This window comes from Lonchura striata, chromosome 1A (assembly GCF_050655825.1).
Source record: "Lonchura striata isolate lonStrDom1 chromosome 1A, ASM5065582v1, whole genome shotgun sequence".
Taxonomy (NCBI): domain Eukaryota; kingdom Metazoa; phylum Chordata; class Aves; order Passeriformes; family Estrildidae; genus Lonchura; species Lonchura striata.
This window is the reverse complement of record NC_140741.1, coordinates 70,070,895-70,083,651: the sequence shown is the minus strand read 5'-3', so window position 1 is coordinate 70,083,651 and position 12,757 is coordinate 70,070,895. Positions and strand designations below refer to the sequence as shown.

Here is a 12,757-nt window from a genome sequence, read left to right as displayed (position 1 = left end):
AAAGCATCAAAACACAAGTAGAACACAAATTCATTCTAAGGTCTAAACTCATCCTAAGGCCTAAACTCATTTATTTTACCAGCCTGAGTAAGGAAGTTTTAGTTTTGAGAGACTCCAACCCCAAGAAATTCAAGGTATTTTGAACCCCCATGATTTCACAAGCATGGCTGACCCTATTCTGCTCCAGTTGCAGGTTGTAAATAGACAGTCTCCCACTTTGGCAACAGTGGAGTTCCCTACATTTACACATGTGCAAAAAAAGCAGGATTTAGGGAATAATTTTGTCTCTGTAGAGCAGTTTTAAAGGTTAGGGCTCAAATGTTCCCTCTGTACCTCATCTTCTGAAACCTGAGGTCTGGTTTGAACTTGACCTCAGCAGTTGCTGTGACCACTGCAAAATACAGCATCCAAATGAATCTTGCAGAAAAAAGAAAAGCAAATGGATTTCCCAAATGGATCTCCAAAACAAAGAGCAGTGACAGGAGCAAAGGCAGACATGCTGTCCTGCAGATGGGGGTTCCCATACACTGGCTGCCCTCCTTGCTGGGTTTTTTCTGTGGTTTTTTTTTTGATGAGAGGGGTATTCTTTCCTTCCATTGTTGAATATAATGTGATTTGGTTTTGTTTTTGCAAGTAATATTCTGCCTTGGTTGTGTAATTTATCATCATTCTCTTTGGCTTGCTATCAACTGCTAGGATCATAAGATAAAAACCAGAAGCACTTAAGAGCAAAATTGTTTCTTTCTACTGCAGTTTTGGTGATGGGGAGCTCTTCTTTGGTATCAAGCTGGAGACCTGACCCAGATTCACCAAATGCTGAGATCTCTCCTGAAGCATCACTTGGTTGAAACTTCTCAGTTTAAATCTGAGTAAATCTCTTATCAGGGGTGACTTGGCAGCACCCAGGCCAGATCTGTCAGGGAGGGCTGGAGACATTTTCCCCTTGGAAGCACAGTTAGGGCAAACACTCCAGCCTTGCTTACCAGGGATGCTCCAGTGCTTTTGCATGTCCTTCCCCTGCCCCAGCCTGCTTCTGCTCAGCCACTCTCACAGGAGAATGCAAAGGTAGAGAAAATAATGTGGGCATGGGGGGAATGGCTGAACAACCCCACAGTAGAAACTTCAAAACAAATCCCCAGCTGGCCTTGCTATGAAGGACTAGGTAGAAAAATCACCCTGGGCTCTTTTCCAATGAACTGTCCTGCTAAACAATCTGTGATTTGCTGCTTGCATGAGGACTTCAGCCTGGACTCTGTTTGTTACCCTTTTCTGCTTTACTTTACTGGTTTCGATGGGTTATTCCTTTGTAACTTGTTTTCCTCAGCTCCTTCCCCTTCTTTTTCTTTGCTTGCAGCTTTGATTGTTGATTTTTACCTCCAGAGTCACAGAGGCCATCTCTGATGCCAACAGCAGTGCTCTTGCTGGGAAAACAAAACAAAAAAAAATCCAGAAAAGCTCCAGCTGGCCCCTTAGCCTGCAGAAGAAGTTGTGAGGACAGGCTGCCCGTGAACTCTGCGAGCTGAAAGTCAGTATTGCAGTGGCAAGGGCTTCTGCTGATGATTTTGCATGTGACTTCATTCCCAGTGCATCCTAACTCTCTGCTGGATCAACCCTTCTGCAGCACAAAATGGATATTGGCCCTGCAACACAGCTGGTGGGGAGTAGGAGTGTGGGGAAAACCTGGCAGTGTTGCTTTCCTGAGACTGTGTCACTCTGCTGCTGCTGCTGTCTCCTCTGTCCTTGTTGCTGTTGTACAGGTGCCATTAGAGTAGTGGGAAAAAAAAAAAAAAAAAAAAAAAAGGTAGGATTTTACCTATGCCTTGTGTGTGTGTGTGTGTTATGGTTGTGGTGCTGAAATAAAACCAAGACATTTGGTTCATTCCTGACAAGAATCAAACCACAAAAAGGGTGTGATCCCACTGGTAGACATCTCCATGTAGTTCTGCTGTAGGCAGTGAATAGGGGTTTCTGCTGTGCATGTGTCCTGCATACCTTCATGGCTATTGACAGTATTTTTTTTTTATTATTATTACTAGTTATTTTGGGCTCCTGACTGGTTCTGATGAAAATTCAGGTCTTGTTCTAAGGGGTTTTTTTTCTGTCCCAGGGCCAGCATAACCCCTGATCTAAGGCTTTTCTCCCCAAACCCTCTGCAAACCAGAACATGGGCCTCCAGGGTGCCCATGAAATGCAGTTGCAGCTGGCCCCAAGGTTGCCCCCTTCCTATTTTTAGGGAAGCAAACAGCCAGAGAATGCCAGATAGCTTTCAGCCATTGGCAAGCAGAGAGGATATTGCCCTTTGATGTGAACTTGGCATTAATAAGATCAGCTCTAGGGAAACCTGTGGTATTACTTCCTCCTGTGATAACAGCTCCAGCCCTGAGCAACACTGAATGAGCACCAGATAAAAACTGAATTTGCCAGCAAGATCATGCAGGCTATAGCCTGTTCCTTTTGCTCTTTCCAAAGAATCAGGGGATTCATCTACTGGCAAAATAAGTTTCTAGGCTGAGCTGCAAGGTACAGAAGTAGCTTCCATTCAGCATATGGAAATTCTCATTTGATGCAATTATTCCTGTTCTTGCTGCCATGAATATTTACCTGTCAATGGGGGAGTGAATGCATCCCAGAAATTATTAATGGGAAGGAAGTTTTGCCTTCCTCATTGTGCTTATTTGCTCCAGAAACTCCAACACTCATTCAAGCAAAAAGCAGAAACACACATGGAGATTACGGTATCCAAGAAAAACAGCATCAAGACCAAGAGTGGAAGATTAGTTGGCAAATCACTGTCAGCAATAGCTGAGTGAGAGAACAGCAACCTGCTCACAAACACTGCATGAATTCTTATTTCCCCTGGTAAACCAGTCATCCCATACTTCATGCCCAGCAGCAAGTTTTACCCAATCCCTTTTGTTTCCCCTCATATCCCTGCAGCAGGGCCCTGCCTTCCCAGCCTGTCTCTCTGTGACACACGAGTGTTTTTGTGTGTGCACATGTGCGTTGTGGCCCCAGGGATCACAGATCCCTCCTGTGGCTCATCAGGAGTTGGTCCAGGTTTTTTGGTCTGACTTTGCGTGGTTGGGTCAAAGCTGTGTATATAGTGTTTGTAGCAGAGGATAGAGGCTCTTTAGCCTGGACTCTGGATTTCAAAACCCCCTTCCCCACCACAAATAGTGCCACTTATCTGTCCAGGTAGCTTTTTTTCCCCCTCATCTTCATAAATGCTAAGGTCAGTCGAATGGCTCTCAGAGTTTTTCCATACTCCAGAGTGGAATCAGGGCATGTGTGCTCGCAGGTGTTGTGAAAAAACACTGCTGAACTAATGATGGCATCAACTGTCCAATAAATGCATGATACTGCACTGCATGTATTAAACTGCTGTTCACTGGTTCTGTATTTCCCGAGCCTTTTCTTTATCCACATTCAACCCAACCTTCTCTCTGAGGGAATTACTTCCATGTATTGCTTTTAAATGCCTCAATGTACCTGTAACTTGAAATCCATTGTTAAGTTTAAGTAAATGCAAAAGCTGATGTTTTGTAAACAAGATATTGCAAAGCCTGGTAATGTATTTTGTCTTTCTGTTGAGTGCTCTGCAGCATGTACAGGAAGAGTCACCATCCAGAGCAGCTTAAAATTAGGCAGCAGTCACATACACATATACAGAAGCAGGGAGCTGGGGAGGTGAGAATCCCTTTTTTAATACAACACTTACAAATTTGATCTGAATCAAAAATTCCTTCCCTGGGTCACTAACTCTCAGAGCTGCCAAGAAACATATTGGTGTGTCCCTTTTCCTTTTTTTTTTTTTTCTTTTGGTTTGTTTTTCCTAGTGCAAATTCAGATTGGTTCACTCACTTCTTAGTATTTTTCTCTTCCTGTGATAGTTCTTTCTCACCTGTTGCAGAATGAACTGCATTTTGGGGACCAAGATGCTGTGATTCTTTGCCTGCACAAAATAGGACAGAAAGCTGAGCTAAACTATCCCATCCTTTCCAAAGCATCACCACCTAAATACTACCATTTAATCCCTGAACCTCCAGGTGATACCATTTATCCATGGTAGAGTTTGTTGTGGTACTTTTCCTTCTTCCACATGGAAACCATGCCCTTGCCTTCTCTTCCCTTAGCCATTGACCCATTTTCATCTGTGCTGGGCTTTCCAAGACAGAGCACAGGATTGCTCCAGCCCAAACCTCTTGTAGGCATCTCCAGGCCTTTGGTCCCAGCTCCTGAGTGGCTGCTGTGTGGAAAACCCTTGAGTTCCCAACACTCAAAGCAGTCATCTGAAAGGCCTGGGAATTGCTCTGTGTTCCTGGCAAGGGCATGACAAGCTGCAGGCCTGGGGAGCAAGCACCATGCTTGGTGGCATAGTCCTTGGAAATTGTTCTCCATGGTGGCCGAAAACACCGAGAAGTCTTGAGCCCCCCTTCAAGGCTGGTGCTCAGCCAGGGCTGTGCCATTGCCAAATCACTGTATGGCAGCACAACAAGCCATCAGATACAGCTGTCAACCAGCCTGAGATCAGATTGCTGAGGCAGCACCTGGTGTGAGGCTCCATGAGGAGGTGGATGTGTGCTGTGGTTCCTGGTGGGTGGGAGATCCTAGGGGGTTGCTCAGAGCAGCTCTGAGCTTTTCCATCTCTCATCTTGCATCCCCTGAGCCCAGCATGGCATCACACATGCTGAGTCTTATTAGATCGAGCATGACCCCCAAAGTGAAGAGTGTGCAAGGTTGCAGCTCAGTTGGTGCGATTCATGTTTTGGTCAACACAATCTCAGTGACTTGCTGTACATTGATCTCTAGTTGAGAAACAATATTTTGGCCCATTTGGGCCTTTTTTTAGATAGATATTTTATTTGAGCCAGAAAATAGTGGGAAAAAAGAGCCTAGTCTGCCCAGAATAGTGACTCCCCAAATATCCCCAACTACAAAATATCCCTCAGTTGACTTCTAATGAAAATGCAAGCATGTTTTCTACAAAGGCTTTAATCTTAATCAAGGAATGTCAGTGTGCCTAATATTGCAGGTCTTGTGATTGATAACAAGTTCATAACAGCATCCATGTCCAAAAAGAAGGGAGAATGTGTATTTACTCCATGCATGTATTATTAAGGCATTGCAAAAGTTTTATCTGCGTAATGAGTTTGCAGTTCTGCAAATTGTTAATGGGGCTACATCGCAAGTGGTTCTCTGCCTTGACAATCATGTATACATATCGAGATTTCTATCATAATGACAATTTAAAGGGATGACTAATTGTTTTCCTCCAATAAATCCAATTAAATCAGCCTGATGTGAAGTCTGATGATTTTGAGTGCATGAGTCTCCACCCACATGCAAGAAAGGGAGTGAATAATTTCTGTGGCTGCTCCACTGCCCTGTTGTTTTTTATGCAATGATGTTCCTTTATGTCCCAAAGGAGAATAATAAGATTTTCTTTCTCCCCAGTTCACTCCATAGGGAAATGAATAGAAAGGATGATTTGTCCTTCATATTTTTCCTAAAGCTGTCAGTGGAAATGGTGTTGAATGTCAACATATGGAGACATGGCTGTCTCCTGAGCTCTGAGAATATCTGTGTAGGGCTGGGAAAGGACATGTACCTGTTGGAGACTGCTGCACATTTGAGTTGGTGCTGGTGACTTACACACCCTGCGGTGGGAATCATCAAAGGAGACAAGATTTTCGTCAGTGAGAATTTCTGAGCCCCTTTGCAGTCAGCTGTGCTCTCCAAAGACTGTTGAGTGTGCTCCTTCATTGGCTTAATTTTCTTCCAGATGATGTTCCTGGGGTGTGTTATGACCTGCTTTTCATTTTTTCCTCCTATTTTTCTCAACTATTGTTTTTTATCTTCTGGTTTTCACTCACTGGCACACAAGAATTCCTCCCTTCTTAAAATAGGTGACAAAACCAACATGCCCAGCAGGGAGGTGGGCCTGTGCTTGAGACCAGAGCTAGGTAATTTTAGACACCTGGTTCAGTAACAGAGTTGAAACAAACAGCAGTAATGATGGCCAGCTCACAGCAATATAAAGAGAAAGGCAAATTACTTATAAAGCTTTTATTTTGTGAATGAAGAAACAACTCCCAGAACCAACGTGGTAAGTATTTGAAAGCTGTGGTGAGCAGCTGTGTTCTCAGAATTACCTTTTGATGGTGGGTTCTACCAGGACAGGTAAGATATCCTTCGATTTGTGCTCCAGAAAAAGCACATCCATGGCGAAATACACCTTTGGAAAAGTACATCCATGTACAAAAATGCTGCCTGGAAGTGTGTTGGAGGTGGTGTGTGACACTGAGGCACAGGCACATGATTTGCAGTGTCAGGGAGAGCAGCAGATCCTGTAGAAAGACTATGCTGTCTTCCCACCTGACATAAGCCTGAACTCTGACAATCCTTTCACACTAAGAACCTCATTCCCATCTGTGTATAAGTTAGCTGGATTTAGCTCAAATGTGGCACTTACAGTACATAAAGGTTTACCCCACATTTCACCATGAAATTAAAATCTCAGCCAGGAAAACTTTCTCATGTTTTGGTTTTAAAGTCATGGGTTCCCCCATAGATCCAGTGGTCACTCAGAGTCCGCCAGGCTCTTCCAAGCTCCCAGAGAGACTGGGCAGAAGGTCACCCCAGGACCACTGAAATCTTTAGCCATGACATCCTGACGATCTCATCTCAATATTCACTTCATCTTTGTACATCTTCTTTGCTTTTATGTGCTCAGCCACAAATTCTTGGCTGTTTGCAACAAGGGAGATAAAATATCAGTACAGAGAAGCCAGAGGGACAAGACCAAGATGCAAACTGTAGAAAATATTTTGCTTGCAACCTTGCCAAAATCCACAGCCATGTGCACTGGAGGGAAGGGGGATGCCCTAACATTGAAGGCTTTCAGGGTGTTGGTATGCACTGAGGTCTGGCTTATGCCACACATCAGCCTTTCTTTGTGCTGCACCAGCACCATTTCTCACTCCTGCTCTCCAGAACTGTCCGTTGCCAGAACCAAGGCTCCAGCAGGCTGTGGCAGCTCTTCTTTCACAGCCAAGAGGACTTCTGAATAAGGGATACCTGTTAAAGCAGAGAAAGTGCAGGTGCACAACTTGGAGGAGCATCCAACCTGAGTAGGGATATACCCCTGTGGTTCAGGAGCAGGTGATGCTAGGGAGGATACATTCTGCACAGGGCTTTCAAATCAGTGCTTGTGCACTGTGAACTGTCCTACCCTTTGTGATAATGCCTACATTGAATCTCTTCCTTTAGTCCAAACCTCCCCAGCTCTGTGAATCCACAAAACCGTATTGGTCTTGTGAGATCCCTTTGGGCAGCTTTCCATGGGGAGACAACATGGGCCTGCACTGCCCAAAAGCAATCCCAGGACACTCTAAGCTGTCACAGGGATAAAAGGATGCACTCTTCCCACCATTTTATGCTTCCTCCCAGCTCTGGACATCCCTCAGGGAGAAAATCCTCCTACATCACCATGGGTGTGTGCCCTGCCCAGCACATCTGAGTCCCTCTTTGGTGGGCCCTCTCAACTATGCTGAATTGTTTTGGTGTTAACCATTTTTTATATCTATGGGGGTGGGGAAGAAGGACCATCTGGACTATCACTGCAAGTATTCAATTGAGTATTTCCAGATTGTTTGGCATTCGGGCTTTCTGGATTACTTTGGGATAAATTCCTGACTTCCAAACTTTGTGTGCTTATCCTGATTTCAAGAGTTTATTTTCTTTTTTAATCTTTGAGGTTTTTCTTTTTATAATTTCAATATTCTAATAAAGCTACATTCAATTAATGATTCATTTACCTTCTTCATGAAAGTGTTTTGTTTAGGGAAATTAATAATAATAGAACTTAGAGGCAATTTATTGTTCCATCAAACTCACGAACTTTGTGCTTTCTTTGGCGCCATATAGACTCTTGTATGTTTTTCATTTTCTTTCTTTAGTGCAGAAGAAAGAGCTGTGTTCACATCTGTGCCTCAGCTTGCAATATAACAGTGACCAGAAATGCATAATAAATCTCAAACAAATGCTTCTTTTTGTTGCAGGCCAGCTACCAACCATATTAAGAATCACATACCACATCTTCAAGTTTGCATTTGCTCAAAGTAGCATCTGAAATGCAACTTTCCCTCCTAGTCTTTGACCCAACACAGTTCAGTGTAGCACCTAAGTGGATCAGAGCGCTGTTCCACTACAAAGAAAAACCAAAATTATAGTCTTGGTGAGCCCATACTGACCTTCAGTGGGAGTTGACAGATGAACTCCTGCTCTCAACAAATAGAACACAGGTATATGATGGACACACACTTGGAGTTATAATATATGGTAATACAATATTATATTATATTATATTATATTATATTATATTATATTATATTATATTATATTATATTATATTATATTATATTATATTATATTATATTATATTATATTATATTATATTATATTATATTATATCTGTATTATATTATACAATATTATATTATTACAGTGTCTCTATCAGACTAAAGCAGAGGGAAACATGGCATTAATTGAAGGTTGGGAACTATTCTGCTGTGCTTTGTCAGTACTCAAATGATAGGATTTTGCCATGTATTTCAATTACTTTTTAGTCACAATATCTAAAGAGGGAATTCATCTTTGATCAAGCTGGGGCTGAATTCTGAAGACAGTGTGCGGCTTTGTTGCCATCAAATACCAAGTTCACTGCTGAGTCCACTGACAGTCACCTTAGAGGCCTGAATTGAGGAACTTCTTCCCTCTCTAAGTATTTGCAGTATGCAGAGGGCATCACATGCTTGAGTTTACTAGTGGTTCCCATTAAATCTATGGAGAGAAACAAATGTCCAGCAATTCCTCTGGAAGAAAGTCAGAGACCTGCAGGAAAGAGCCAACAGCTGTTTGTTAGCAGGACACCTTGGGGGCTGCACTTACCTGTGCAAAGAAGGTGGTGACAGACTGATGAGACAATTTAGCACCAAATGTGGCTGAACAGATGGACGGGGTCCTGACACCTGTTCCTGGAAGTCACCATGTCCAGGGATACCTGCAGCTGTGGATGGCTTGGCAGAGCTGTTGTGCTGTGCACCCAGGCCGTGGTCCCCAGCAGCTGATGGACCTGTACCAGGTTGTGCCCATTGCCACTAAGCTGTTGTAGTAAGGTGAGCTGAGCACCTCAACTGTGAAGTATTTAATCTTTTAATTCTCTTGTGGTGATGTAATGCAGGCATTCTGTTCAGCTTCAGCATCATAACTTGTTTTGATTATCTGTGGCCTTATGCTGGTGATTTAAACCTACTGATTTATTGATTCAGTCTTAATTGGGTCCTGAACTGGGTCATTGCATCATTCTATCTTTAATTGTTTTAATGAAAGTCTAGCAAATTAGGCTGGTAATATGATTGCTTAGAGGAATTCTTGCCTGTTCATGCTTCTTAATGAAATCCATAAAAGTAAAAAAAGGAATGAGCTTATCCTACTAAATTGCCACTTGTATTAGGGAGTGTGAACAAAGCTCAGAAAATCAATCTGCAGTGTCCTTGGCTCTTCCTCCAAATACAGGCTTTCAGAAAAAGAAAACTTAGCACCTCAGCAAACATCCCTACAGAAGAAGAATGAGAGAAAGAAAACAGTAAAATGTAAAGCTAAAACCTGGTTCCAGTTCCCAGTTTTCAGATTTCCTTTTAACTTTGCAAGCAAGTCGTTTAGGAGAAGACCTAAAAACCTACTTATATTCCAAACAAGAACTTCAGCCCAGTGGCTAGAGTACATGCTGGGATCCCTCCTGCTGTGAAAGCCAATTCTCTGTGGGTTTTGAGGTCTTTCATCATGTCCCCAAAGGTTTGACTCATGCCCCGTTCTTTTTGCTGTCAGTTTGGTGCCCAGATGAACACATTAGGCAGAGGACTCAGCACAACGATTTTCTCCCTATTTTGTTTTGTGACATTCATGAGAAGCATGGGTGTGGCTGCCCTCCATCACCACTGGCAGCTTCCTGTGGCCTGCACAGTTCCTTTCCACCTCTTCCCCTCTGGATTTCCAGCAAGGCTGATGCATCTGCAATGTATTTTCTACCCACTGGGTTAATGAGCTCTGTGTTGCCAGAGCTGCCTGTAACTTCTTAATGTCCCCCTGTTTTATGGCTGGAAATATGCTGCTTCCTCCCACTCCTTGCTCATCAGTGAACGCTGTACTTCACATCTCACTTGAACCTGGCTCCTGCTGCAGAGAAACTATCATTACTTACCAGCAGTGCAAAGCCCCCCACCAGCCCTGTTCATATATCCTGAAGCCTATTCCATAAAGAATACAAAGAATCTGCTTCAAAACTGAATTTGCAAAACCAAAGAAAATCTGCAGTCAATTAAAAGCAATGACAATTAAGAATACAGCAGATGAGGAATATGAAGTTCAGATCAGCTTGATCCCCAGCGTGACAATGCATTTTATTTTATCCCTCTAGGAGAACAGGGAGTTTTGTCTCTGCATGGGCTTTAGTGATGTGGCTGGAAAGCTTCCATTATCTTTTAATTAAACTGTGGGATTACATTTTGATTTCTCCAGCCCATTTAGCCCCTGAGTCAGTGCACAGAATGAAGTACATGTCATGGGTGCTCCGAGTGCAGCACTAACCACTCTCCATTGATCAGGGCTGGATCTGGGACCCCAATACCTGTCCCCAGGCTGCCCACAGCTCTGACTGCACTTCCAGTTCCTCTGCTCTGAGCAATGACACCTTCCACTAGACCAGGTTGCTCAAAGTCCCACTCAACCTGGCCTTTAACATTTCCAGGGATGGGGCATCCACAGCTTCTCTGGGAAGCCTGTGCCTGTGTGTCACTAACCTCACAAGAAAGAATTTCTTCTTTATTTTTCAACCATGCACTCTGTCTTGGAGCAATTTCAGATTGATGATGGTTTTTGTCTCCGTAGGGTGAGATATCAAATATGTGGCTACAGAATGGACTTTGCATGTGACATCAGGATGTAACTACAGGTGGTGATCTCTGGCAGAGGCTGTTAGCAAGTGGCAGCACTGGAACCATCACACTGCACTGTACTATCCGTCCATGGTACAATGCTGGGGATCAGCCAATAAACAGTGGTTAAAAGGAGATTTGGCTCAGTCTCTGCAGCTGAAGAATTTTCAGTCATTGCTTGTAACCTTCCTGAATTGCTGTGGATTCTCCACAGAAGTAATAGACTAGATATCAGCAAAAATATTTAGAGAAAATGTTCTTCTGTTGCAAACAGTCCACAGTTTGGAAAGTACTTTTTTCATGCACTGAGGCAGAGACCAGCATCAGCACAGAAACTCTCAACCTGAACAATGTCGATGCAGCTACTGAAAATGTTGTAAAGTCACAACTGCCCTGCTTTCCTGGTGAGCAGTGCTGCTTCCAGACAATTAAAAGGTACATTTCCTAAGGCAAGAGTTATCTCTTCATCTTGTGTTCATGGGGAGCAAAATGTTTTGTATGTGTAAAAAAGAATAGATTGTGATCCTGAAATGAGCCTGAATCACCTATGTATGGACAAGAAAAGATATATCAGGTTATGAGATATTTTCTTTTTGCTAAAAAATGGTTTTCATTGCTGCCAGCTTCCAAATAACACACTGTACTTATAGGTGCATATTGCATTTTCTAACATCTCTGAAACAAGTAATACAAAGACAGCACAACCCATGATCTGCTTTCCTACAGCAAGAACTGCTTTTCCTGGCATCAGGGAATGGGAAAAATAATTCCTTGACAACAGTCTGTGACATTTTCTCTTCCTTATCACTTTAGGCCAAGTCTCCAGCAAGTAGAGTATTTCAGAAATAATCATAAGAGAAATATTAAAGAGAGGAAAACAAAACAGTTGACCTGTTCCCATGGAAATGCATGGGAAGAGTTCAAGTGAGCACCCTTCTGATGTGGCCATGTGTTTGTCCTTGGATGGTGAGCAGAGATCAGGCAGCTCATCCTCTCCATGGTCAGCCTGGGGTTTACTGGCATGACAGATAAATAAATCCTTTGACCTTGGAGGCTGTCTGCTTTTCTCTGGGCAGGGCAAGTGGAACAGAAATGTCCTCTGGGACAACCTGATGGTCTGCACTTTCCTCCTTCCTTCTTGGTTGGTCCAGCCCTTCCCTAGTGGATCCTGGCACAGCTCAACACAAGGATCCCTCCGACCTCTTCCCAGTGACTCCATGGGAGCATCTGCCCATCAGTCCCCTCTCACCTCCTGGGTGAGAAAGGGATGAAGAGATTGGGCTATGGAGGTTGAAAGAAGTGGTTTTGCCCCTCTGGTCAGCTGTCCTGAGATTCCACCTGGAGTGCTGCTTTACCTGCCCAAGAGCTCCTCCTCCTCCGTGCATGGCCTCGTGGTTTCTGTGAGGAAGGATTTCCTGTTTGCCTCCTTCTGGGCAGTCTGGTGTATAAGAAGTGCCAGATCATGGCTGTCCTGGGGAAGGACTCACGTTCTGTTAGGGCACTGTGTAAAAACTTTCAATAGTCAAAGGCTGTCAAAAAAGTTCTTGACACTGGAAGACAGAAGAGACCTCTCTGGGCTTTGCTCCAGCCAAGAGGATGTTTGTCCCCTCACTTTTGTTGAGATAGTTGCTTTCCTGACTAAATAAACAATCCAAGTTTTGGCACCTAATTCAGATTGCTCTAATTCACACTCTGAAAGACTCTACATCTCTGATGTGCTGGCACCTCCCCTCCCTGTCCCATTCAAGAAGGTGACAGTTCTA

At 43.5% G+C, this 12,757-nt stretch overlaps 1 protein-coding gene across 2 annotated transcripts in view; it reads left to right on the top strand.

Moving 5' to 3' along the window:
* The window catches only part of CAMK1D (calcium/calmodulin dependent protein kinase ID), a 203,596-nt gene extending 201,822 nt beyond the window's left edge, over positions 1-1,774 (top strand). The window contains exon 11 of one of the 2 annotated variants that reach the window (XM_021530987.4): positions 1,381-1,774. In XM_021530987.4, the coding sequence (XP_021386662.1) occupies positions 1,381-1,382 (2 nt within the window). In that variant the 3' untranslated portion in view covers positions 1,383-1,774. Of the gene's footprint in view, positions 1-1,354 lie in introns of both variants that reach the window. The other variant, XM_021530986.4, reaches the window with a different exon arrangement.
* The last annotated feature ends 10,983 nt before the right edge of the window (positions 1,775-12,757 follow it).